The sequence below is a fragment of the Drosophila teissieri genome, chromosome 2R, assembly GCF_016746235.2.
Source record: "Drosophila teissieri strain GT53w chromosome 2R, Prin_Dtei_1.1, whole genome shotgun sequence".
Lineage (NCBI taxonomy): Eukaryota > Metazoa > Arthropoda > Insecta > Diptera > Drosophilidae > Drosophila > Drosophila teissieri.
The window spans coordinates 18470533-18496822 of record NC_053030.1 but is presented as its reverse complement, the minus strand read 5'-3'; the positions used below and the strand labels follow the sequence as shown (position 1 = coordinate 18496822).

At 44.1% G+C, this 26290-nt stretch overlaps 2 protein-coding genes and 1 long non-coding RNA gene across 3 annotated transcripts; 1 reads left to right on the top strand and 2 right to left on the bottom strand.

The window, feature by feature from the left end:
* Positions 1-1452: 1452 nt before the first annotated feature.
* Positions 1453-3445, bottom strand: LOC122614122. Its single transcript, XR_006325725.1, has 2 exons — positions 3163-3445; positions 1453-2316 (listed from the first exon to the last, which is right to left on the bottom strand). It is a non-coding gene; the product is annotated as an uncharacterized LOC122614122 (long non-coding RNA).
* A 565-nt stretch (positions 3446-4010) lies between these two features.
* Positions 4011-4385, top strand: LOC122614501 (general odorant-binding protein 56a). The gene is given in 2 exon segments (XM_043789066.1): positions 4011-4070; positions 4072-4385. Coding segments are annotated over 2 exon segments (303 nt in total). The 3' UTR covers positions 4315-4385.
* A 10627-nt stretch (positions 4386-15012) lies between these two features.
* LOC122614019 lies at positions 15013-17020 on the bottom strand. Its single transcript, XM_043788471.1, has 2 exons — positions 16582-17020; positions 15013-16518 (listed from the first exon to the last, which is right to left on the bottom strand). The coding sequence occupies exons 1-2, from the start codon at positions 16954-16956 to the stop codon at positions 15055-15057; spliced, it is 1839 nt and encodes a 612-aa protein (XP_043644406.1). The 5' UTR covers positions 16957-17020; the 3' UTR covers positions 15013-15054.
* Positions 17021-26290: the final 9270 nt, after the last annotated feature.

The following is a 26290-nucleotide window of genomic DNA, read 5'->3' as shown; positions in this document are numbered from 1 at the left end:
ATTAACTAAATTGTTGCAAAATTGTTTGTGGAAATGACGAAATTATTATAAATGCTCTCGGCTGGCTAACAAAAAAGCGATCTAAGCGAAGTCAATAAACTGACACCACAGCAGCCTGTTCATTTAATAAACATTAATATGACTTCCACCTCTTCTCTCGCTTGTTCGCTCGTTAATTTGTGAATAATTACACATAATTTGCTTAAAATAAGCCAGCAGACAAATTTTTCCGCATGCTAACCTGGCGGGAAAAGCGAACAAAAAAAAAAAAAATGGAAAGGAAAAAACCCAACGACGAAAATACTCAAATTATTTATGCATATATATGTGTGGGGTTGCGAGGCCACAAAATTATGCATTACAAAAGCGGTTAAGTCCTCTCGGAAGCCGGCCATAACACCTCCGCACAGGATTCCGCACAGGACTCAGGACTGAGGACACAGGACTCAGGATGGGCTGGCAAGGCAGACATGACTCCGGGGCAGAGCCATATTCATATGCATGTTGCTCCGATAATAATGATAAAGGAAAAGTTTGCCAGACAGCGCCGCTAGTGGGAATGCCTCACCTTCAACTTCAACTTCAACTTCTGCATCGGACTCGCCCACAGGATATACGTTATGGTTGTGTGCGTGCAAAGGACTCAGGTAATTACCGTGTTTTGGGGTGGCTTTTTGGGGGTGTTCCGGTTTGGCTTATGAGGTTTGGGGTTCTACTTGCCCCCAGAGGGGATCGTCCTTTTTATGCATAAATTTTCGGCTAAGAAAGGCGCGTGCCAAATCAGTGTTTACACTTTTATTTGTTTTGCGGTTGGTTTGAGCGGGAAGTAATGTAAGGAGTTCGGCTAACTGAAGACATCTCTTTTGCGAAAAGGGCTGATACTTTTGACTAATGTCTAAATTAAAGCTCAATCGTTTTGGGGCAAGTATAAAGTCTTGGGCGCTTGACAGGGGATTTTGTGGTAGTTGAAAGGAGTGTTTATTTGGCACCAATCCATAAGAGAGTAATTTTTAAAGGCAACAGAAAATCACCTGCAAGAAATCACCTCAGAAAGTTCGAAATTTGGTTAATATTCAAGCATGCAAACCCCTTGCACGTTATTCATCCCCATCAGAGAAGAAATGCCTTTGGCTGAAAGTCAATTGGAGAAATGGGGCGACAGCCCGAAGCAGTTCGGCAAATTGATGCCCTTTGGAAAGGACTCGCCTGCAATTCCACTTGGGCGATGCAAATTCGAATGCTATCTCAATTCGGTCTGGTTTGGTTTGGTTTGGTGGAGAGAATCGCCACCTGGAGAAAGGACTTGGGGAAGAAAACTCACCCCTTTGCTGAAAACCTGGGCTATAATTTGTGGGCTTTGCCTGCCTGGAGGGCGTCTTATTTATAGCTGGGCTTTAATATCAATGTAAGCCTGCCCCACCCACACTTTGTACTTATTGATACAAGTTGGCATTGACTTCCGGGCTTTTTATTTCCACCTGTGCGAGGGTTGTGGTTCAGTTCGGTTTGGTTTGGTTTGGTTAAGAGCATAAGTACCGCCGAGTATATATCTTGTATGGGCGCATTTTTGTGGTTATAATCGGATTTTATTGCAAATTAACGAGCAACCCTCGCCCATCCCCCCTCAAGTTTACCCACCCCTCAATGGGTATAATATTTCAAGCGCTCTGTAAGTCCTTTTGCCGCTGTTGTCTTTAGCTTTGGTTATTTATACGATTTTTATTACCTTCATTCGGCCAGAGTCTCTCGCTGTCTCGCTCTGAATCCCAGTCTCATTCCGATCCTTCGGTTGTTAGGCAGGTGTTCTCCTCATTTCCCCCCTCCCCTCCTCCGCACAAAGCCACTTCATTATCCTGGTGGAAAAGTTGCTCCTTACTCCTTACTCCCGTACTAACTGGCTCTTTATTAGCCCTACTTCTACTCGTCGGGTTGCATTTATTATTATGTGAATTTTGGTATTTCCTCGATATTAATTTGTTGCTCCTGCCGCGTGTTCCTTTTAGTGGCCTCTCAATATTCATTAGTGCTCTGATTTGTTATGGTTTCCCTTTGGCTTTTAGCCCCCAGCCACACTCTTTGATATCAGTTTTTGTGTTGTTTTTATTGCCACGAGTGTTTTGATTACTGTGCAGAGAGGTTCGTTTCACTGCGATTGTGTGATTTGAATTTGGGCCCCTGTTATTACGCCAGAGCCAGCGAAAAACGACTACAACAAGTTGAACTAGTTTGGCGGCAGCTGCTAGACACCCGGAGTTTTCATATTTTTCAGATTTTCTCTGCGTAAACCGGGTATTTTCAATTGCTATAGGGATTTTGCTAAAAAAATAAAAACGGAAAAAATTCAAATTATTTGTGCTGTTTGTTTATTCAAATAATATGTAAATTGAACATGTGGAATGATTTTTTCTTATTAAACCTTTTTTAAACTTAAATGATTGAGAAGAAAAAGCATTGGAATGTTGACGTTTTTTAACCAACATTAATTTTAATAGTTGCAGCTTGTTGGTAGAGTATAAATCCTTTTCCAAATAAACAGCACTATTTTAGCCTGGTTTTTTCGGTGGCCAGGCGTTGGTCCCCGTTGATTTTCATTTAATTACCGAACCAAATTTCCGACACTTTAAACGATGGCGGCATAAAATAATTGCAAGTGCTGAAAACATTAAGAAACCGGATTGCAGCTTCAGCTTGGGTCTGAACTCCAGCTCCAGCTCCAGTTTCAGTTTCGGTTTCAGCCTAAGTTGCAGTTGCAGTTGCATTTGCCACTCAACTCCACGCCGGTTTGTTAGCCAGCTCGATCGTACGTTGGCTTTTGAGTTGCAGGCGCGACTTTCGTTTTCGTTTTTGCTTTTGCTATGCTGCTGCTGTGCTGCTGCTTTTGCTGCCGCTTTTGCTGCCAATTGTAATTGAATTTTGTGTTGTCGGCAAAGTGGCAACCGTCAGGCAACAGCGGCAACAGAATGGCCAACAACCGACAGCAAAAAAGGAAGCAATTTCAGGCTAAATTTAGTTTAAATGCCTACCCCTTCGCTCTCGACTGACTGGCTGACTGACTGACTGACTGGCTGGCGACTTTTTGCAGGAATATCAAAGAGAGACTCCTGCTCTTCAGTGTGTGCTCGCTTTTAGAGCCGAGCGGATGCCGGCTGGAATTATGCTTACTTTGGAATTCAATTAACTTGAATTTGTTGCAGTGGCGCGACGTGATTTCATTTTTCCCGCTGCACTTTTCAAAGCACCAGCTCCTCGGCGCGATGAATGTGTTTAATGGAAGCTAATGAGTGGTACCTCCATTGGGATATCTCGATTTCAGCCATTACCGAAAGATTGTTAGCTTGTTGTTCGATAAAATGGTTTGCTATCCCAAATTGTCATTGCTAAATATGTTGACAAAATATTGATAGTATTTCCACACTTGGTAATAACAAAACTGTTTCTGGGTTGAATGCTACCACACAACTACTCAATTATTCGCACTCGGCTATTGCAAAACCGAATTAAACACGGTCATCAAAGCGTTCTTTATAAGCTGGCATTCATAAATGATTTTCAGATATTTAGCAATAGCTACATTTACTACATAACATTGGCAGCAGATACTTGTTAGAGCTGCCCTGCTGAAAATGCATTTGGTTGCTCCATTTGTTGTCTGCTTCCATGCTACATTTATTATTATTTATGTTAGAGTAATATGTCGAGAACGTTTCCATATTTTTTTTTCCAAACCGATCTGGGCCGTGTCGTCCGTCTGTCGGTGTCGTCCGTCCTTATGAATCAGCTACATATTAGATTCAGAAAAACAGCCAGTTTTCATTTGTTACGACACGCCTAATGTTTCGATTTTTCATTTTGTTTATTCCTATCTATGGTTGCCAATAGCCACAAACGCCAGCTGCCCCCACTTTTCAATGGTATTCATGATTGCCATGGCCGGACTACGCCGGAGTGGTGTCGCCTCACCAGTACGGTATCAGAATCGAATAGGTTTTGCATGGCATATCGGTCATCGGATGCGGACACAGGATTCGATCGTCTGGACGATTGGTAGTGTGAAGTGCTTTTTCCGCTGTTTTTTTCGAAAAAATTGGCATTATGGCCGATAACAGGATAATACGTGGAGCTTTTGGCCGAGTTTTTGGTGGTTTACTTACCTTGGAAGCCATTGAGCGAATGGACGACTCTTGTAATTTGTTGGAGAGCGAGACAAGCGACGAAGACTCCTGTGAATTCGCCTGGGAAGTAACTGTGTGCTACGAAGGACTAAAAATGTCAGATGCTCGGCACGAGCAAAGAACTCGAATGCGCAGAGGTTAACTTGCTACTAATATCGATTTTAAAATTGCCTTAAATTCGGACTAATAAATAAGGCTCGTGAGTTCACTTGATTTCCCAAAACTAAAATACTAATTATCCTTTTGGTTTTTCTGTAGAAACAACAACATTTCAAGATTACCAACGAATTAAGATGGAAAATACCATTTTAATTGGTGATCCAACGTGCCTTGCATCACTCAGTCAAATTGGGAAATTTCGATTCCATATGGCTGAGTGTCTTCCATATGGGAAAAAGCTGCAAAGCGCCCTTTAATCGATTCCAAGTCCCCGCTTGTAATTCCGTAAAATGTAACTGCAAACTGTTCGCCCACCATCCAAGTTCCATGTATTTTTGGGGAGTATAATCCGAGCACATGGAAGGATGACTGCAAATCGAGTCCAGACTGCAACTGTTTGTTGTTGACGCTCGAGCTTAGAGCTCATTACAATTTTCAAGTACATTTGCGCTGATAGTTACACAGACCCAAACCCAAACCAAACTGAACCAAACCAAACTGAACCGAACCAACTTCCATGTGCGCCATGCAGACGGAGCAGCCCTTGAAACATATACTATGCAAATATAGCACAGATACGGAAAACTGCACTCCACTGAAGGAGGAAATCCGTGAGGGGAAATGTGGGCAAAATCCAGACCCTCCAGCGGTCTGGGTCAAACTGTTGGCCAGGCACAAATGTCTGCTGACCATTAAATTCACTTCACTTCATTTAAATCTGAAGCATTGCTGGCCGAGACTTCTGCGGACATCTGCGGACAGCCATGCCTGTTGGTAAAAGTTTTTCAATAACACAAGAAAATTCATCGAGGAGGTGGCTGTCTGACAACTGCAAATAATAGTTTGGCCCTCCAAGGACATTGAAACATTCACACCGTGATGCCCTCCTCAAAGATTGAGAACATAAGCTTCGAGATCAGAGATTCTTGGCATAAATAGATAAATTTAAGTGGTTAGGAGGGCGAAAAGTTAGGTAATTTACTATTGTGTTTTTGGATTTCATTGAAATCTAATTTATGATAATATTACACACTATAAAGCATTCATTGTTCGACTTGTTAGTCAGTGCACACAAGTTTTATTTAGACAAGTGTTCGCTGACGTTGGCAACTTTCGATGGGCCACTCGGCAGGCTTTCTCCACTCGAAATTCGGGCACCGAATTGAGTTGGCATCACCCCCTAATTTGCTTTGACTTTGATGCATCTACATATAGTAAAATGCAGCTGGGCAACACCGGTCCATTTAGTAGCGTTCGCCGAATCGGATTCATTTGCGACCTGCATGTCCTGGAATGCAAATTGCTCCTGGTCGGCAGACGATTCTCCTCCGCTTTGGGCACCCAAATGTCCCATGTCCTGCCCCCGAATAACCGCAAATTCAAATTGATTTTGTCTACTCAAGCCGGGACATGAGTCCTCTGTCCGCTGTCCTCTGTCCACTGTCCTGGCATCTCACTGAATAATACTCCGAATGCAGACGGCGCAAATTTTCATTACGCATCTGGAGCTCTGCTCATATGGCATTACGCATACGACCCATTGTCCTTCGTCGGGCAATTGAGTTGCCAGCATTGTTTGGACACTGGGCATTGGATGTATGCATGTAAACATAATCAGTATTTGCAAATAGAGAAGTGCATATCAACATGAAATGGATTGGATGTGGGATGTGCATGTGGATGTGGAGTGAGGTAAACTCCCAACAACTAATGCCATTGCAGCAGAATGGAATGGTGATGAGGTGTGCGGGTTATGGGCTCATAGTCCGATTACGACTGTGTGTGGGCTTCGTACCAAAATATTCCACAACTGTGCAATGCCGGTAATGTTTGATTGTAATCAATCCCAGCTGACCAAAATATTTCTAGCTCAGCATAAGTCCAAGAAGCTAAATTGGATAGCGCTCACCAATTATGTAGCTGCTGCAATTTGGGAAGCGTTTCAAATCCAGCGTTTTGCCTTCAGGCAGCAATTACCAAATTGCTTCGGACAGGCAAAAGATCCAATGAGATGCGATCCAGGTCCACCAGCTGCTTCCTTTTTTCCCCGGCCCTTTGCGCCAAAAAAATAAAAAAAAACAGTTGGTCCAACTCAATGGAGGAGATGCGATGACAAGTCGGGCGACAATCGAGCGCTCACAAAAGCCGGACTCAATGGGGAACAAATGACAAATTTTTAATGCCTCACGAAACAAAACGCTGATAAGATCAGCGGCTGCCGCACAAACAAGACAAAGCGAAAAAAATACAAAAATACCCCGAACAAAGCGCTGCGAATCCGAAAACCTGGAAATAATAAAACACACACACAAAAAACAAAAAACAAACAAACAAACGGATGACAACGCTTCGAGGACGAGGATCTCAAGATCTTGGTGCGCTGATTTGGGAATTAAACACGCGCGAATAGGAATCAATGACGGACTACCTGCTCATTCGGGATCGCGGCAGGAACCTGGATAAATGCTTGGATGTATAGATGGATGTATAGATGGATGGATGGATGGGATGGTCGGTTGGTTATTATAGCAGACAGACGGCGCACGGTCGAGCACACATTTGAGATTTTTGTCAACAGGATTCGGGATACCGCGGGGCGTGCAGAAATGAAATTAGTAGAATACGCCAAGCACTCAAGTCGCTAGAAAAGAAAAACATTTTGAAAGGACAAACACACTCGAAACGCGAGCAGGACCCAGCCAAATCATCGAGGGTAGCTGGTAGCTGGTGGTCCTTTGGTCCTTGTTGGTCCTTGCACGGGTAGTTGTCATCATTTGTTGATTTTCCTCCGCCGCGCTGCCTTGTAAAAAATCCTTTAAGTGCACTCCAGAGCACAATGCACTCCTCCGACGGCCGAGTATACCATCTTTAGTAGGTTCCGCTCCACGACTCTTCGCTCAGCCATCCATTGTAAACGGCATGCCTCGTCATCTCATCTCATCCCATTCCATTTCATCTCATCGGCAGGGATTACAAGGCCCGATTCGTATCTGAAGACCCTGGATTAGTTGATATTTAAATCGATGCTTCAGCTGCACATTTGTTCAATCTATTTCTATAAATAGGTAACGAAATCTTAAGAGAAGTAATATTAACATTTTGTTATCTTGTTAAAGTAAAACCAAAATATTCCATAGCTCCTACTACATAATTGTAATCCATTTCCCTGGCGCCAAAAGGAGCTCCTTCCGATGCCCTGCTAATTTACAATTTCAATGTCACGCTTCGAGCAAGTGACGATAAATTCGCACTACTGGAAGGGGCCAGATTCTGGATCTGGTGGGGATCTGGAGGAGATCTGGAGGGAGTCGCCACGCATCGCTGGCCTCTTGCACTTAGTGAAATTACATGGCTGCCAGGACTTGTTGATTTCCCCGGCCCGTTGCTCCGTTTGGCTAAATTTAGCATTATTAAAAAATTAAGCTGACAACATTCCGTTGTCACCCAGAGAGACCGACGCCACAAACAACAGGAGCAGGAGTCGAGACTATCGAAACGGGGATATCTGTGGAAGAAGTGAGGGAATGGAGGAGGAGGAGGAGGAGGAGGAGGCACGCAGAAGTGCGTGCGTCATGTGGCAGAGTCTTTGGACCGCCCGACACTTACTTTAATTTCTAGGTGCCGTCGCAGGCGGGGTAACATGCCCCAGACTTCACTGTACGGCGACCACATGCCTCCTTCTTCGCCCTCTGATTAATTGTATTTCGTTTTTTTCGAGTTATGAGCAAGGCCAGAGACGCACGCTAAATTAAGTGAAATTTTTCATCCACATTTAATTACGCTAATGATCTGGGAGTAGGTTCCACATTCAGGAGCATTTGCCAGTTGCTACTTATTAATCGCAGCGGAGGGTGGCACGTGTTCCCGAAAAGGCAAAGGCAAACTACTCCCGCAGCTGCCAGACTAAGAGGAATTTACTTCACTTTCGGGCTATATACATATATATATAAGTAGTACGTACCTTCACTCACTTAGTTGGAATCCAAAGAAGCAGTGTCTCTCGACCCAGACGTGATTACCAGTCGCTGGCGTAGTGAAAAGTACACGAGTTGTAAGTCAAACTGACACTGAAGATTATGGTTTATGTCGACAAAGTTGACACGTTGTTTATCAAAAATGCAAGTCAAGGACTTTGTGTCCGCCGGAGGAGTCGTGAGCTAGTCGAGAACAACAACTCCGTGTTGACGGATGCATGGCAAGTGCAAGACAAAGGCCCAGACCTTTGGATCCAGAAGCAGCTAAACCAGCAGCAAATGCACAACTGCATCCCATGCAACGAATCCCACTGCATCCCATGGCCCCTTTCCACATGCAACACCCCACAAGGGGCAACAGCAAATAGAGGAAACAAACCGTCAGATAAGCGTGGACTTTCGGTAGTGAGGATTTTCCAACGGGTGGGGAGGATTGTTGTACTACACTGCCAGCTTGTAGTGCGTGTGTCTTACAAACTGTTGTAATTAATTTGGTTTCTTCGCCCGGGATGCGTCAAATGCAGTCGAGATAATGCCAAGTCTGAGTGCATTATGTTCTGCTTAAAGTCGCTATAAATCAGAGATGCAATCTGTGGACACATGAGTGATTATATGTGTGTGCCGATCGATGGGTACGAATATGTAGTTTAATGAAAGAAATTATTTCCCTAAGTTACTCCATTTCTTAAGTGCGCAAATAATAAATAATACAATCTGAAGATTCCCAAACTTATTTATACCAATATCCTATTATAGACTCCTATCCACTCTGTGCGGAAACTCGATAAGGTCGTTATATAAAGTTTCGGGGCATCCATTCGCCATTATCTGCGGTAAATGATAATGGGAAGCAAATCGCATGACGACCATTTAGATGACATAACCGATAAACTGTAAATTGCCAACCAAAAAAAAACTGAAAACTTTCTGCCACACACATTAACATTAACCTATCTGCGTGCGTATCGGCGGCATTTTCTGTTGACTGGGAGCCATTTGTGCGACCACGCCCACCTACCGCCCCTCTACGCCCACGAAAAGCCAGTCAATCAGCGGCAACGAGCATGTGAGCCAGGCCAAAAATAAGAATCGGGCAAGGAGCCTTTCCACTTGGCTGACTTATTTCGTAGACGTTCTTTTCGCTGCCTAGGATTTCTTGATTTTTCTTTTTCTTCCCTTCTTTTTTTTGTTTTTTAGTTATATACGTTAAATAACTCCCCGTTGCGTGGCAAACTTTGTTTACGGCAATAAAAAAGTTTTCTTAAAATATACAAAATAAACTCGAGTCCGGCTGCGGAAGACAGAAGCTGAGTGCCTGAGAGAGCTCAGAGCTGAGAGCTGAGAGCCGAAAAGGATGTTCAACCTTTTGGGAGCTCTTCCCGGGCGCAAATGTAATATTTGCTAATTTTATGTGAATTCGGAAAGTTTCGCTGCCGGTCGAGGGAAATGGTGAAGTAATCCTCACGAGTAAACGTAAATCTGGCGCATTTATGGCTATAAAATTTTCTGCGAATGCACAAATGCCTTGAGAATCCGTTTTTTAGCCAAAAAACACACAACACGGAGAAAAAAAAAGGAAAAAAAAAGAAGAAAGATAAAGCATGCCCCTTACACAGGTCTAATGTATGGGATTATCCCTAAACAAAGCAAACAAACGGCAGCAACTCACTGCGAGCGCTGGCAAATCAATTTTACATATCGCACACTCACACATCCTTCGGCACGACGAGGTCCTGGCTTATCCTTTTCACATGGAAATGGAGAGAGATGCCTAGCGCGAACTTGAGGAAAACAATAAACTTTCGCCCGGCATCTAATATAAAAGGTGAAAATCTTTTCGAAAGCTTCCAAAGGTTTTTGCCCCCATCTACCCACAAAACATTGGGCTTTGAGAAGCAGCAGCAGCAGCAGCAGCAGCTGGCACCGGCCCATAAATGTGGTTAAATGTAAAAGTTTTTGCATCTTTTGGATGAGCGTGCGGTGTTTGTACAAAGTTCATGGCATCGGCATCCCAGCTGCCTGGCATGCATACGAAATCAAGGGAAGGAGAATTGTGATAATGGTATCCACTGATCACCGCACAAATTCTACAAAGTCTTCGGTATCCAACATAAGCCCCTTGCCGGTTAATTATGAATGAATCTTTTCGGGGACTTTGGGTCAGGAACGCACTTAGGCAACAAAAGCAACTGCAACTGTAACCGCACAGTAAGCTGTCTGTAAAAGTCTTTTTTAAATAGCCCGCGGCCAACAAAAGGCAGGGAAATGCATATGCACAACAAATAATATAGTAATACTAACAAAGAAAAATAAATTATTAATGTAATTGAAGAAATTAGTTATTAAGCTGTGTGTTTATCTACATCCCTGTAATGTTTCACTCTTGTGCTTCCAAGGAATTTCTAAATTTAAATCAAATAATTTTCCGGATTTGGAAATCGCTCTTCTAGGAAGATTTCTTCCAGTGCAGCTAGGCATTGCCAAGCGAGCCCTGGCCATCGAAACAAGGCCGTTGCGTGCCAGTTAAGAGCCCGAAATCAAGGGGTTAATGCACATGCCACACACTCACTGTGGCACTGCCATCGAAAATTATCTATCTGCAGCCCATCCCATCGCATTACCAAATGCTGCAGCCTGAAATACTGTAAAATGTTCCCAACCGTTTCGTTGGCCCATGCTAATTATGGCCAGTAAATTAGCTGCCGCGACCTTCGAGTTTTTTTTGATAATAAGTCAGTGTACGTCGCTTTTGATTGATTAATTCAAATCGAACTGGGCCATGAATTGAATTTTTAATGGCACCATAATTTGGCAGCAATTAAGAGTGGCAATCGTTAGGGGTTTGACGTTTGCTTTAAAAGGGTTAGCTCTTGTGTGGTTCATAATATTTTTTATATTGAAGTTGAGTACTTTTTGGTATGTTTTTTTTCTGAAGAGCATTCCCGCTTCTACGTTTTCAAATTCCCTAAATTTCTTTGTTCAATTTCTTGGGGACTCCAGCTCAATCAAGTTGACACTAACACATGTCGGGCACTAAGTGTTGGCCCCCTTTCCATTCCAAAAACAAAAACAGAAAAAAAATGGGGGAAAAGCCTCTATTAATAGCGCATTAATTGATGATTATGTCGGTGGAAAGCGTCGTTGACAAACTACGTATCTGATGGATACATGCAGTTTGAAAACGCCGCTGAACGTTGCCATTAATCAAACCGTAGCTGCTGATTTTCGAAGAGCTTTGCTGCGGTTAAATATTTTGAGCGGCAACACATGTTGCCAGTGTCATAAAGCCCAATGATTTGTCTTCGCCGATGTGTGTGTATGTGTGTGTTTGTGTGTGTGTTAGCCAAGCCGCAGCGACAGGCTTTGCAACATGCAACACTCTCAACTTTCAGCTATTTAACGCCACAAAAACAACAGAAAAAGGCTACGAAGTGCAAGTACTTTGAGTACTACGGGTACTTTGGCATCAGCACTGGCAACTGCATTCGATAGATACTCGCAACCACAAACAAGCTGCAGTTTCGTCGAGCCAGATGTTATGGATAACTCGGGGGCTGTAGCTGGAGCTGGAGCTGTGGGCGTGGCATTGTGCGTTCTGCGGCTTTGGGGTCTCGGTTTGCTGGCTCTCAGTTCGGGTACGGATTTTGCGTAAAAGTTTTCGAAACATTCGCGCAACTATGGCAAGCATTTTCGTATTCAAAAACTAGTTGAGCTGTCAGCATTCATCTGCTGGTTGCTGGTTAGATAAATGCTAGTACTTATATAGAATTGCGGAAGCCAAAGTTTCGCCAGCAACTTTATGGGTATTTATTGATTTTAAAAATAGTTGCCAGCGAGTTGGCCTGATTGATGGTTTGCATAGTTGCCGCCAGAACTCTTTGCCTCTGTATTATGGCGAGTGGATTCCACAGATTTTCCAGAGATGAGCCCAATGAAATGGGAAGTGATCAAAATGTTGTTTTGTTTCGAATAGTTCAGTTTGTTTGCCAGCGAATAGTTTAAGTTTTAGTGGCCAATTCGAATTGCTAACTCCCGCTAATGTCGGCTTTGAAGTCTGAATATCAATCTGGTGTGTGTTGTTGTTTCCCCAAGTGGCGGCTTTCCCCGGAATTGGACCGACCTAATGCCATTGTGGCAGTTGAAGCTGCTGCAATTACTGGCAACACATGCATTGCGCCTCCCACCTTCGCATATTGGCCAGGTAGCTGTTCTCCTTGGCCAAAAAACTTTCGCCGAAATGCAGTCGGGTAAAAGGTAAAAGTGAGGCTGCCGGCATTGGCCAGAAGTCTTTCGGGGGCAGCAGCCAAACATTTGCCGAGACACGACTCCAAATTAACACGTAAATTGCAGCGGGTTAACACGCGTTCGAGTGCAGTTGAAAATTGTTGCCAATCCAAATGCCCTGTTTCCGCTTCGGATTCAGTTAAAGTCTTAGCAGATGCAGAGAGAGAAATAATGCCAAATTATATGGGAAATTATTAAATATTTTAAAACAAGTGGGATAATTATAAACCATAAAAGTTTCATTTGTTCAGTTTATTAGTAAAAAAATGACAATTGATAATTGCTTCACTCTTGTGCATTATAACTTATTAATTATGTAATATAACAGAGATAAGGAAGCTTTCTTATCGAAGCTATCAATTCAACACGTATAATATTATATCTTTCCTTGCGATACACTACAATACTGACCCTTTTTTAACACCATTTTTGTTTTTTTTTTTGCTGAATGTACCCCTGTCTTAGCCTCGTTAAAGACTGCTCGCTTGGCCGAATGACTAGCGGGCCTTGTTACAATTAATTGCATATGCCGGGCAGCATTTTTGCATACCGGCAACATGGTGCAGTTAACAATAAATTAGCGTTTAAAATGCAATGGCGGACCCCTTCGCCGATGCCAACTATCTGGGCACTTGGACACTTGGCCACTTGGACTCTTTGGCTCTTCGGCTCGTTAGCCCTACAAGATCACGCAGGCGACGTGGGGCGATCAATCAAGAAAGCCGGTAATGTCTGGCCATCGCTACACGATAGTTTAGCTGAATAGCGCAATTAATTAGTTTCGTGTTAATGAGCAATGCGCATCATCCCGTGGTCATAACAAGGGCTCCTCCAGACACTCCACTCGATGCGACGAGGAATTTTTTAATGGCCTTCTGCCGAGCGAACTAGAAATTTATGGCCATCGCACAGGCCTGGTGGCCATTGGCAACGATGAAGACTCACTTAAAGTTTATGGAAGCCCAGGAATCCTGCACTCAAAGTCAACGATTTGTTGCGACTAAGACAAAGGAAAAGTGTTGAGACTACAGCCAACTTTTAGCTTCTGTTCAAAGTTACACTGGAAATAATGATCAAAGAAGGCACATTTTGCATAATATTTTTCAGCATAAATATATATATTTATTTTTCCCTGTGCAAAACACTCACATTGCCGCCCTGACTTATGAGGATTCGCGTTCCACGTCATTAGATGTCGAGGTTTTATTTTACTTTTGAGGCCGTTGCGGTATCAAACTCACATTGGATCGAATAAAACACAATATTCGAGGCCTCTATCAGCTTTTACCCTTTTATTATTGTACCCCGATAGGCTGCAAGACACCGACCCCCAGAAGCGATGTCAAAAGTTATGAGCAAACAATTTTCTGCTTAAAAGCGTCTGTCACAAAACTTTCGAGCGCCCCTTGTCAAGCCAAACAAATCCTGTATTGTGCCGCCCATGTCGGGCAATACTTTTCACAATTTGTCTGTAATTACGACAGCCGGAAAAGTTCGCTAGCTCCTGGGTTTTTCCCGCACTCCTCTCTCTCTCTCTTCATTCTCATACTTCAAAAATGAAATTCCTACGTGATTTGATTGTAACGAGCTTTGGCCAAGGCAGCAACAACGATCGACAATGCAAATACCGCGTATGTATCCTATTTTGTAAATGAATGCTTCGACCACTGTGGGGCGTGGCACCGCCCCCTATTATTCGTAACACACAATGCGCAATATCGTGTGTCAGGAATCAGGAATTGATTCAGTCGTCGATTTCCATTGTGGGTCCTTCGAAAACGATTTGTCGGCGATGCGTGTTGTATAATGTTTCGCATAGTTTTGCAGCTGAAGTGGTTTGATTTGATACCAGCCCCTCCTTTTTTCAATCCTGCCAGCCAGCATTCTGTTGCTAAAAGCAAACAGTTTTCATTTTCAAGGGACAGAGGGCAGACCCTACTCTACTCGGTTTTCCAAACTGACCGTTTTTGCTTTATAATTTGACAATCAATTGACAGTTCGTTGGGTAAACAGAGAAACACAAATGCAAACACGCACGCAGAAATATGCAACAAAGCCCTTGACAATAAAAATATGAAATAAAATATCAAATAACTTGGCAAAACTATTGGTGAGCAAATTGCGTTGGCCAACTTCGATATCCCCATGACATTAGTTAAGTGCCGGAAACAAAGTGCTTGTGTGCGCAGCTGGGTTTACGACTACAACTACAACCTTTGAGCTGCCATTCACTCGGTTTCACTATGGTTTTAAACCGATTATAAAAAATATAAGATTATGATTATAGAGAATCAAATGGAAGCTCATTGGCATGGCAATCAAACGCTTGATTTTTAGATATGTAGATATGTATCTCGTAGATCTTAAAAACTGTTGTACTAACTTCACTTGATTTTATATGTATCTCGTAGATCTTAAAAACTGTTGTCTAACTTCAACTAGTTAGGTTTACATTAGCTATTTCTCTATCTAAATCTCAAGCCAATGATGTCCAAGATATCCTCCTTGGTAAGCTTGTCCTCCTCCTCCTTTGCCTTCTGTGGGACTGGCGGAGGCTTTGCGGGAGCCGGAGTTGGAGCTGGTCTGTTTGGCAGGACAGGAGCCTTGGGAAGTGGAGCCGCTGGCGGAGCAGTTGAGGCTCGCTTGGCATGGTGTTGTTCCTTGACCGTAATCTGAAAATTGCCCTTGGGCTTGTCGCCCATGACCACTAGGAGCGGTGGCTTGGCCTCATCACTGGAATGGCTGCTCGATGGGGGCTTTACCCAGCAGCGATACGTGTTTAAGGTGACGCCAGGAGGCGGTGGCTTGGACAGCAGATCCTCACTTTCACTGCTCTCCTCCGATTGCGGCCGCTCCACCTTCATCTTGGGCTCATCCACAACGTCTTTTTTGATCCTAAATGGCGTCAGGTAGGTGAAGAGGTGCGGATAGGCGTGCTGCTTTAACTCGCAGGTGCAGCCGCACTGGAAGTCCTCATCCTCGACGTGCTCCTGCTGCTCCTCGATCTCCAAAAGCTTTTCCTGCGCCTTCAGCCGGGCCATCCGCTCTACACTGCTGCCACGGAATGGAGCCACATAGCAGAAGTCAGTGTCCTGGTCCTCCACTCCGAACTTGGACAACTTCTCGCCCAGTTCCTCCTCCTCGGCAGCAGCGTCATCGAACTCCGGCTGACAGGTGCAGACCTGGCAGGTGCAGGTGCATTCCGAGTCGCAGGACAGATCGTCCTTGGGACATGGCGGACACACCACCTCCATGGGTGGAAAGGGCACCCGGTGCTCGGGGAACTCATCGTCCTCCTCGGTGTACGGCAGCCAACGGCAGATGTACGGTCCCTGGCTACATTCCGCCGTAATCTCCGGCGATTCCCGGGCCTCACCATTCACCCGGCAACATCTCAGCTGCGGGCAGTTGCACTTGGTCTGGCTGGCCGAGGTGTTGCTACTGCCCTTCCGGGGAGTCTGCTTTTGGGAAATGGTCTGATCGGCCCTCCTCAGGATGTGGTTGTGCCGCGATGAGGCTGTGCTAACCGCCGCCGATGGCTTTTGAGTGCCTCCTCGCGTGGAGATCTTCGAGGGAGCACTACTCACGGCCATGTTTTGCCTGGCGTAGAGCACCTCCACTTGGGCCGTGGCGGAGGAAGGAGTTTTGGAAGGCGCTTCTGATGGGGCTACCGGCTGCTGTCCACACGTGCAGATCACGTTATCCGCCCAAATGAATCGCGTCTTGAGGACATCGAATAGGTTTTTGTAGACGCACTCGATCCGCTCCTCGAACTGCAGCTCCTCGGAGTACATGAGTCCGGCCAAGGCGGCGTGGATCTGCGCCGTGCGGCGCGCAGCGTGCAACCAGATGCACTCCACCTCGTGGGTCATCTTGTCCGCAAGGCAAACGTACCGACGTCCCTCTATGCCGGTGCCAAAGTAAAAGGCCTTCAGAAAATCATAATATGAAATGCAGTAAGTAAATGGAGTAAGTTGTATAGAACGACCCACCTTGAATGCTCTCTTCACAATCGAGTAAGCCATCTGGGCGTCCATGCGCGACATCTGCGCCTCGCGGGCCAGTCCGTGGAGGAAGCTCTCCTTGGCAAATCGCTTTCGTGGCACTCGGTCGATCCTCTGGACGACATCTTCGTAGTGCTGCAGGGATCTCTTGATGACCCCGGCGCTCCGCTTGACCTCCCAGGGGCGAAGGCCGCAGATTCTCATCACCTTCATGACGCTGTCCGTGACATCCGCAATGTCCAGGAGGTGGTACTGCGCCTGCAGCTCCCTGTTCCCCTCGCCGCAGTCCTTGTGGTCCGGTTGGTGGCAAGGACATTTGGGCGGCAGTGGCGGCAAGGTCTTCGTCGATTCGATTTCAAACATGCTGGCTGAATTTTGGATTTACGAATAAAAGATGTGGGAAACTGTGTGTTTGTCAGCTGGGAAAAAGGTGGAGTTGGTATCCCCACTTTAAGATTACATATCAGGTTAACAGTTTTCACTATATTTTCACTATATATTGAGTATTTTAAATGCTCCCCCGCGAATCGAATCACGAAACACCTGTCGCCGGGATTCCTCCCAGAGGACAGATATCCCGGACAAGTGCGCCGCTGCATTTCTGGCGTTCCGCGGTCTTCGGTGTTTGAATGCTTTTCAGATAGGCGGGGAGAATGCATATTTATCACGAAAGCAGCACGCATGCTGATGTCGATATTTGTTTACCCAACAATTTGTCCACCGCCCGCGCATCATCGTTCTCTTCAGCATTTCAGAATGCATGTTTGCTGCCTGATTTACTACTGTTCATTTGAAAAACTTTTATGATGCATTTCGAGCGGAAATGCACTGGGGACAAGATACACATTTCAACAAGCGAACGCGCAAAAACAACAAACAACAGTGAGTGCCTTAATATTTCCATCTCCATCATGTAGTGCTCTCAAACAGAAGACTTAGGAAAACAATATCCAAAGAAAGTGCACAAGTAGCATGGGGAATATGTGATACTCTAAAATGATGTGCTCAACTACTGTGCATCGATTTTTGAAAAACAAGAGGTGATAAGTTTACTTACTTATTGTCTGACATATATGATAACTAAAATAATATAAAAAAAAAACCTATATCATGATATTATACTATAGTAAGGAAAAAAACATGACATTTTTTTGACTAGAGACAAAAAAAATAAAATAAAAAAATAAAAAATGAAAAAATAAAACATTTCAAAGTGTGGCAGCTTCGTTTGTTACAGACTGAAAAATCAAATCGTAAAAAAAAAATAAAAAATGAAAAAATAAACATTTTCAAAGTGTCAGCTTTGTAGCTTACAGTGGCGTGAAATTTTGCAAATCGTTAGAAATTTACAAGACTAATACAAAAATGAAAAAATATCGAAACATTTTTCAAAAGTGTGGGCGTGGCAGCTTTGGGCGGTTTGTGGGCGTTAGAGTGGGCGTGGCAAAAAGTTTTTTTGGCAATCCGTTAGAAATTTACAACACTAATACAAAAATGAAAAAATATCAAAATAATTTTCAAAAGTGGGGACGTGGCAGTTTTGGGCGGTTTGTGGGCGTTAGAGTGGGCGTGGCAACATGAATCGACAAACTTGCGCTGCGTCTATGTCCCTGGAGTCCGTATGTTTAATCTCAACTTTCTAGCTTTCGTAGTTCCTGAGATCTCGACGTTCATACGGACAGACGGACAGACGGACAGACGGACGGACAGACGGACAGACGGACAGACGGACGGACAGACGGACATGGCCAGATCGACTCGGCTACTGATCCTGATCAAGAATATATATACTTTACATGGTCGGAAACGCTTCCTTCTGCCTGTTACATACTTTTCAACGAATCTAGTATACCCTTTTACTCTACGAGTAACGGGTATAATGATATAAATAAGACTGTGCATGCGAGTAAAATGAGAAACTGAATATATATTTATAGTATATTTGTAGTACCTTTTAGTAATATCTGACAAAAACGCCATTATACACAGAAACTCTTTAACTATTTTAAAGAGTGTTTGCATTTAAGTGAATTTATTCCCTTTTTAATAAATAGGTAATTAAGTCATCTATATGCTTCAGTTATCCGGACAAAACTCCATGAAGGTCTGTCCCGCGTAAAAAGTGAATCAAAGTCTGAACAAATATTTTCATGCGGTCGTGACAAATATTTAGATAGTTGGCGTGCCATGAAATCCCGTGGAAGGTGAAATGTGGTGTGTTCCTCGTGCCTAAAATAAAATAAAATCAAACCAAATGAAATGAAAATACGATGGAAAACAAAACGAGCAGCTCCGGAACAGAAAAGAGCGGAAAATGCGGGCACATTGACAGTGCGGGCGATTGATTTTTCCTGTGTTGTCTGAATTTCAATTTCTACAGCCAGCCAGTCAGCCCAGTGCCCAAGTAAAGCCGTGGGTCGTTTTTCCGGGGCGATCTAAAATTAATGCATGCCAAATAGGCAAATAGATGGCGCTGCAGTTGTCAGCCAGGCAGATAGACAGTCCCTAAACTCCACATGGCAATGATGGAAATGGGAGGGGGGAGGAGTCATTCGAGACGGACAGAATGAGTTTAATTGTTGACCTTAGCTATTAGCCCCTGTCAAGGGGTCTTTTTGTCCCGCCACCACATTGTTTCATCAACTGACATATATGTACACTCGTGCACGCATTCACATCGTTGTGCCCCCCAAAAAAACACAACGCACATTGGCAAAAGTTTCTTAGAATCCACTTCAGACGCTCGAAAACGCCTTGGAATGCGAAAGGCGCTGACTGACAATCGGATTTTCAGAGCCACAGAGCTCCTTTGTCGGCTGCGCTCAGTCCCTCGATTTATAATCGCATTTGTTTATGTTGCAGCAGCAGTATTGTTTTTGATTTCAGGGAATGTGCACCTCATTATTATGGCCAGTGCAGCACCGCATTGCGAAATGCCTTTGGGGCAATATAAGTACTTGTCTTAAATGGCACACTGCCGATCCGCAATAAACTGTGATTTGCTGCTTACTACTGGATCTATAAAGCATTTTAAGGGCGGACTCACAGATGTATCATATATATATATTGTAAAGTAAAGTTACAGTTTCTCAATCACTGCCAAAACCCCTCGATTCTCGCTTCCCATGGAGACTTCAATTTATCACTCTTGATCTTGATTAAAAGTGCGCACCCGCACACGAGTTCCCCCTTCAGAAGATGGAGGGCCAGACAAGCCAATTATAGACAGCCAAAGCCCCGTGAAGATGCCAGCGATCCGATGAAGATCCACGGGCTGAGCTGCTGCTGAATGAAAATGAAATGGAAATGGAAATTATAATGCGAACAGCAGCAAGACATACCCACTGCAATAAAGACATCAACAGTTCGTGGCATCAAAGGAGCGGCTAGGCGAAAAAAAAAAAGGAAACCTGAAGGGAAAGCAGCAGCAGAAAGGGGAAAATCTCTTATGAGATTTCCAAAAATAATATCAAAATTAGCAACGAGGCGCGGCAAATGGCCTGTTCTTTCATTTCATCGAGTGCATCGTGCTGCCCCAGCGACTAGATAATAAATCCAGATCTGCTGTTTCAGAAGGAGTGGATCAATCAGAGCTAAGTGCCAGTAATTATGAATGACAAATGTTCGATTTACAGTGCAATATGGATGGGTTATAAATAAACGGAAAGGAAAAACCGCTGTGATGGTAAACAAGAAATGGGAATGACTACGACGAAGAGAAATGCCGAAATGAAATGGTTAGAGAATAACAATTAATTAATGCAACTACAGGACTTTCATCTTTACCGAGTAACCAGTCAATGTAAAGTTAGTTTTGGCCTCGGTTTCTACATTGAAATTCTATATTCTTCCAAAACAAAAACGGCAGTGGGACAGCTCACTCCTGTGCGGCCATGTAGGTTTATATGTGCTTACCTTGCCGCATTCACACGCTCAATCCGATTCCGAGTGGCACAAACACAGACATCCTTCGGCCGAGGGTTGCAGTACTAGCGCCACTTTTGACCGCTCTGTTGGCCTTATCACGCCGGGCACACTAGTCGGCCAGCTTGGAGCTCAGGCGACCACCACAAAGTTGCCTGACCGCAGCACAGTGGGCTAAGTTGCCAATATGATTGGCAACAAGTTCGTGTTCAAAGATGACTAACTTTCAGCTGCACCAGGATTGCAGGAACTAAATAAAATTGTATCTGTGTGAACGCTTAGAGTTTAGATATAGTTATATGTTATATTTTAGCTGTTTAATCCTTTCTCCACGGTGCACAGGTGCAATCGCCTGTATGTCCCACTCACTTTTTGGTGGGAAGAGCGGAATGGAGATGGTTGGTAGGTGCGGCGGGCATTTACAACATTTGCGGTCTGCAGGCATTTGCATTTGCATTTTACTTTCGAATGGGCCGCTCTACGGCACGGATATGTGTCTATAACAAAACAATTAGAAACTACGGAGTCCGTGGCCACGGCGACTGAGACCTCGGCGATTTGACGCTGATTTATGAGAGGGCGCAGGCGGAGGAGGAGGCGGAGGCGCTGTGGGCGGGGCCGGAGCCACGAAAACTCAAAGACAGGCACGTAGCAAAAGGCTGAGGGTGCGGGGATAAGCCATCGACCAAAAGGCAAATAAAAGAAACTTGGCACACACATAAAAGGCCAAGAACGAGGAGGATGGACGGGTGGATGGGTGGATGGGTGTTGGCGTGTTTGGCTGGATGGCTCGATGGTTGGATGTCTCCGTCACTTTGGCCACCCGTGGGCATAGTAAATGCTAGTGAAACAATTATGCAATTACTTAATTTGATAGCCCGAGTGCGAGCGTGTGTGTATTTTGGGGTATTTGTGTGTGGCTATTCTACGCTGGCCATTCGCCCAACCGCCCATTTCCGCATTACGTATACGTAGCGTGGCCCTCGAGTTTGCCTTGTGGCCGTGTAATTGTTTTCGCTGAAGAAGTTGACCAACATTTGGCCCGCATAAGCCACGGTTATGAGTGCGACAAGACATTGCGGCTCAAGTTTTGCAATTTTCGCCATTAGTTTCGTGTATATACATTTCCCATTCCATATTGGCATTTACCTGTATCCTGGCAGATATAGCTGTCAGCTTTGCGCGCTATGCCCTAATGCTCGCACAATAGCCTGGCCATGTAATCACTTCTCCTGAAAGAACCAAATAACTTTTTATTATCATGGCCCGAAATATGTCACAGCACTTATTTCGTCCTGTCCCAGCAGAATTTCAACAACAATCAACACCTCCGACGCCCGGCGAAAGATCTGCCAACGTGAAGGAAGGGGTGTGCGCAGAGTGCTAAAAATGGCTGGAAATCATGACTAATATAAATCATCTTGGCAAGCAGCTTTGCATGTTTAAGTGTCATACATGGGGCAGGGCAATATGAGAGCGCTCACATACATATGGGCGGGTGGAAAGTCGACAGGAGCGCGGGGCTCATTCGCACCCACACATAATAAACACTTGGAGCTCGGAGCCTTAACCCTTTTTGACTTTCGCAAATGTGGATCTGCAGCCAGCACCCCCACCTTGCCACCCAAAGTGGAAAAGCCACCCAACCAAACCCCATGCCCACCTGGGCGTAGCACCTTTTCCGGGCTCTGTTTGCTTTGCTACTCAAGTTGTGTTTTGTGTTTATTTTCGTTAGGATTTACTAAAGCAATTTTCTTTGTTGTTTCTTCAAGGCAGCTCAGAGCTCAGAGCTTTACCTTTACCTTTTCCTTTGCCCTACTAGTGTGTATAGTGTGTATTCGCATTCGCATTCGGGCTGTGTAAACACACATTTGACATTTGCTATATTTTTTGTGCAAATAAATAGTTGAGGCCGCCCCGAAGCAAAAACAGCTGCTGGCATATGTTTTCTCCGTTCTTTACTCTCATTCACCTGTGCAGGTGGGAAAGTCCTCGGAGATTTATGCCATGTCAAGACATTTTTAATTAAGTTTGATTCAATTAGCAAAGGATGCTGCAGTAGTAGTAGCCTGTAGTAGTGGTTGCATGAGTGCAGCTCAATTGACAACAATTGAATTTGCCATGTAAATACTTTATGTTGCACAAAATGTAATTGCGAATGCTTTGCCAGGTGCAAAAGGTGACTTAAAGTGTCCTTGTCCCCAAAGTGGAATCGCTCCGCCGGATTATGCATCCATATCATGTAGGAGCGCCATATAAGAATTAAGTCATAACGCTTTCAAGCGCGTCTGTTTCAAATGCAAAAACCTGACAAACGCAACATGGCAAACATAAATAACCCGAACCAGCGGTGACAATAACAAAAACTGGAGAGGAAACCTATAGCACACACGTTTTTATGATGTGATGGAGCAGCAACAACAACAACAAGAGCAGCTACAACTGAGACAAGAGGTACAGTAAAACTAACAACTCAGTCAAGTTGCCGGTGACATACGACAAGATTCGAGGAGAGCGGGTGAAGAGACCAAAGAAAGAATTCTCCAAACACAAAACACAAATGGGAGGTAACGAGCTCCAATACAGACAGAAAAACGATGAGATAAAAGGCACATTTTTAGCACATGATTTAGGAAAGTTAAATGCAGAACTCTTCAATTGTTAATTTATTATAATACACACATTATAATAAACACATTACTTATTAATTTGGCTACAAATACTATATTATGAGATTATGTTAAAGAAGGCGATCCTTACCTCTAGTCTTAAGGTTTACCTCTAGCTATCTTATATAATTAAATAACTTATTTATTTATGTCAGTGTAGGCGCCTGCTTTAGTCCCTCCACCTCTTCTTAAATATTTTATTGCGAGCTGTGCTGGGCTGGGGATTGTAAAAGGGATATGTGCGATACAGGACGAAAAGAAATTGGAATGCCACACATACGCTGCTGACGAGCGAGAAGGCACAAGAAATTTAAATGACATTTACTCACTCAGTCGAAGTGCAGCAGCCAGAAGAGGGGCGGTTGAGGGGCAGTGGGGCGGGGCGAAAGAGCAGCTTAACTAAATTGCATAAAATTTATTTAAATGACGCAGACCAAGTGGAGGTGGGTTGAGGGGTGGTGCGGGGTGAGTGACTAAGGCTTTAAAACAATAACTATGCAATATATGTGCACACACGACTGCTGGCATTTTACCTACGACACATGCCGAGCTGGGGCGGGTTTCGGGGGTTTTGGGAGGTTTGGGGGCGTAACAGCAGGCTGCCTAAGCCAAAGCCAAAGCCAAAGCCAGACATAACAGAGCATATCCTTGCCAGGACCCTATTCCTATCCCCGGAGCCCTGCGAATACCCCTCATCCCCATCCCCCCCCATTTCATGGCTTCATCCACATGCAAACTGTCGTCAGTCAGCTTAAATTTATTGCTTCCTTATGTTGTGCTGCGTTATGAAAATAAATACCTTAGAAAGCACACTCTCATATATACAAATACACTAAACCACCCACCACCCACCGTAAACTTGAACTTTTTGCGCCCATATTTTATGCCGCCTCCCTATGAGCACTTTTAAAATATTATATATTTTTTGTACATTTTTTCCGGCACAACTTTTGAAATTTTTGTGCAGTTTGAGACTGTAAATTTTGTTTGACTTTTCGGCAGTCCTTGAAACACCAGCTCATCCTGCCCAAAATATCCAAAGACCACCTCCCTTTCCCCAAATCCTCCGCATATATGTATGTCCCTATGGCCCTGCCACTGAGCATGACCTCGTTTTTAATGGCGTTTGTTTTGAAGCGGGATTTCCGTTCTGCGGAAAGGGTTTTATGACTGCCTTTTATGGTATTCGAAACACACAAATGGATGAGTGGGATCCTGAATGCTTGTGTTGTATGGGTTAGCTTTTGCAACATTTTGAATGCCATTTATTTAAAGTTTGCTCAGCATTCTGACGGCTTAGTCATATTTTTTTTTTGTCGGGTTGTACGCGGCGTATGCGTAATGTGCGTACGACACACATTAAAAATGTATCAGGCAAATGAAACGGAAATGGGCACCACATATCGATTGGAATGTGAAAAAGAATTTCGCATTTTTATGCATTTTCATGTCCCACTGACACATTCTAATCCACTTTCAAAAAATGCGAATAATTACTGTGTTTTTCTCCATTAGAGAGCAATGCACATGTCAAAGCTTGAAGTTTTTCCATGAGCACATGTCAAATGTGACAGCATAATCGTTAGATGCCAATGACACAGATATGTGTGTTTAATAAATACTGGGCAGATTTATTCAAAATAAAATTGCTGGTGGAATTTAAATGTTTAAAATCTACTAAAATAGTTCAGCTTCATGTTTGGCTTTAAGTTTTAGGAACGTTGCTTACTCTTTATAAAGTTCTTTATCAAAGATCTTGATAGCAGCGCTTCTCTTGAGGCCCAAATAGATGCTGCCCTTCGGCTAGTTGGATATCAATCCAATTAAGCCTCCCTTTGTGGGCACTGCCCATTAGGGTTCTGAAAAACACAGATAGCTCCTGTTAGCGGCTACGTGCTGCTCCCAGGATCTTTAAGATATGTCGACCCTCCGAATAAAGCCATATTCCTGTAGAGCCACCGCAAAAGTACTCTCACGGGCGCTTTAATCTGGCCGCAACACCGTGAATTTGGTAGCAACCCTTGGCTGGATTGGAATGAACTTGGATTCCACTCGGTGGACTATCATCCCCCGTTGAGGAAAACACCTTGCAACCACCGAACTGAACAGACACTAACATAAATTTCATTTCATGCCAATTTAATCAATTGGGGCTATCGCTGGCACCCCCCCAATAGAAATGAGAATAAAACCGAAAAGTCCCATCGAAATGGGAGGCTGTTTGTCACATGCTGACGGAATTAATTCGATTTTGATTAGGCGCAAAAAATCAATTTCTCGACCAAACTCAGTTTTATTTGTTTATGGCGGACATCAGTTTTTCTAGCCGCTCGCCCCTGGGCAGCTGTTACGTCACATTATTTGTTGCTGTCTGTCGGCGAAAGGCAACAGTTGATGCTGGCCAATTCCCCCCCCACACACCTTCCATCTTTTCCATCCCTTCCACCAACTCGATTAGACGTTTATTTGTTTTTGCTGGAGGTAAATGCAAATTCGAGTGGGTGGTTTATAAATCAAATGCGCGTCGCTTGGACAGCAGCTTGTGCTGGCAGCTTTTCTACGCTTTTTCGATCGCCATGTTGACAATTTTTTGCCTCAGTTCCGCCTCCATGACCCCGAACTCCGAGCCTCGGAGGTCTCGTGACCTTTGACCATTAACACATGCAGATTTCATCGGCCGGGATGGGTGGCAAAAATGCGGCTGGCCAATTTGGCACAACTGTTGCCACGCAGCACCTTTTTTGGCCAACGGATTTGGGGGGCGTTTTAATTTCAAATTCAATATTGACGCTGCCAGCGATTCAAAAAGATAGAGAAAGGCAGAAGGACAGGGACGATTGGCAAATTGTTGTCACATGTTTGGCCGATTCTCGCTTTATTTGTTCGCCAACTTACATAATTAATGGCCAGACGATTGAAAGCGAAGTATAGAAAAAGTGCAATTTGAGAGGGAAAGTTGGGATTGTGTGGTAAATATGAAATGCTTTTTGAACTGTGACAAACGCAAGCTTGAAAAAATCGTTGATGTTTTATAAAATTATTTTTTAGTTTCAGAAACAACATTAAATAGAAGCAAGCAATTATAAGCACTTATCTCTATTAAT

What these genes read in the sequence shown, in the direction of transcription:
- LOC122614019 (XM_043788471.1), bottom strand. Translation starts at nt 16,956, where the DNA reads ATGTTTGAAATCGAATCGACGAAGACCTTGCCGCCACTGCCGCCCAAA. An exon ending in TTGTGAAGAGAGCATTCAAG is followed by an intron (nt 16,519 to 16,581) that starts GTGGGTCGTTCT and finishes GATTTTCTGAAG; the next exon opens with GCCTTTTACTTTGGCACCGG.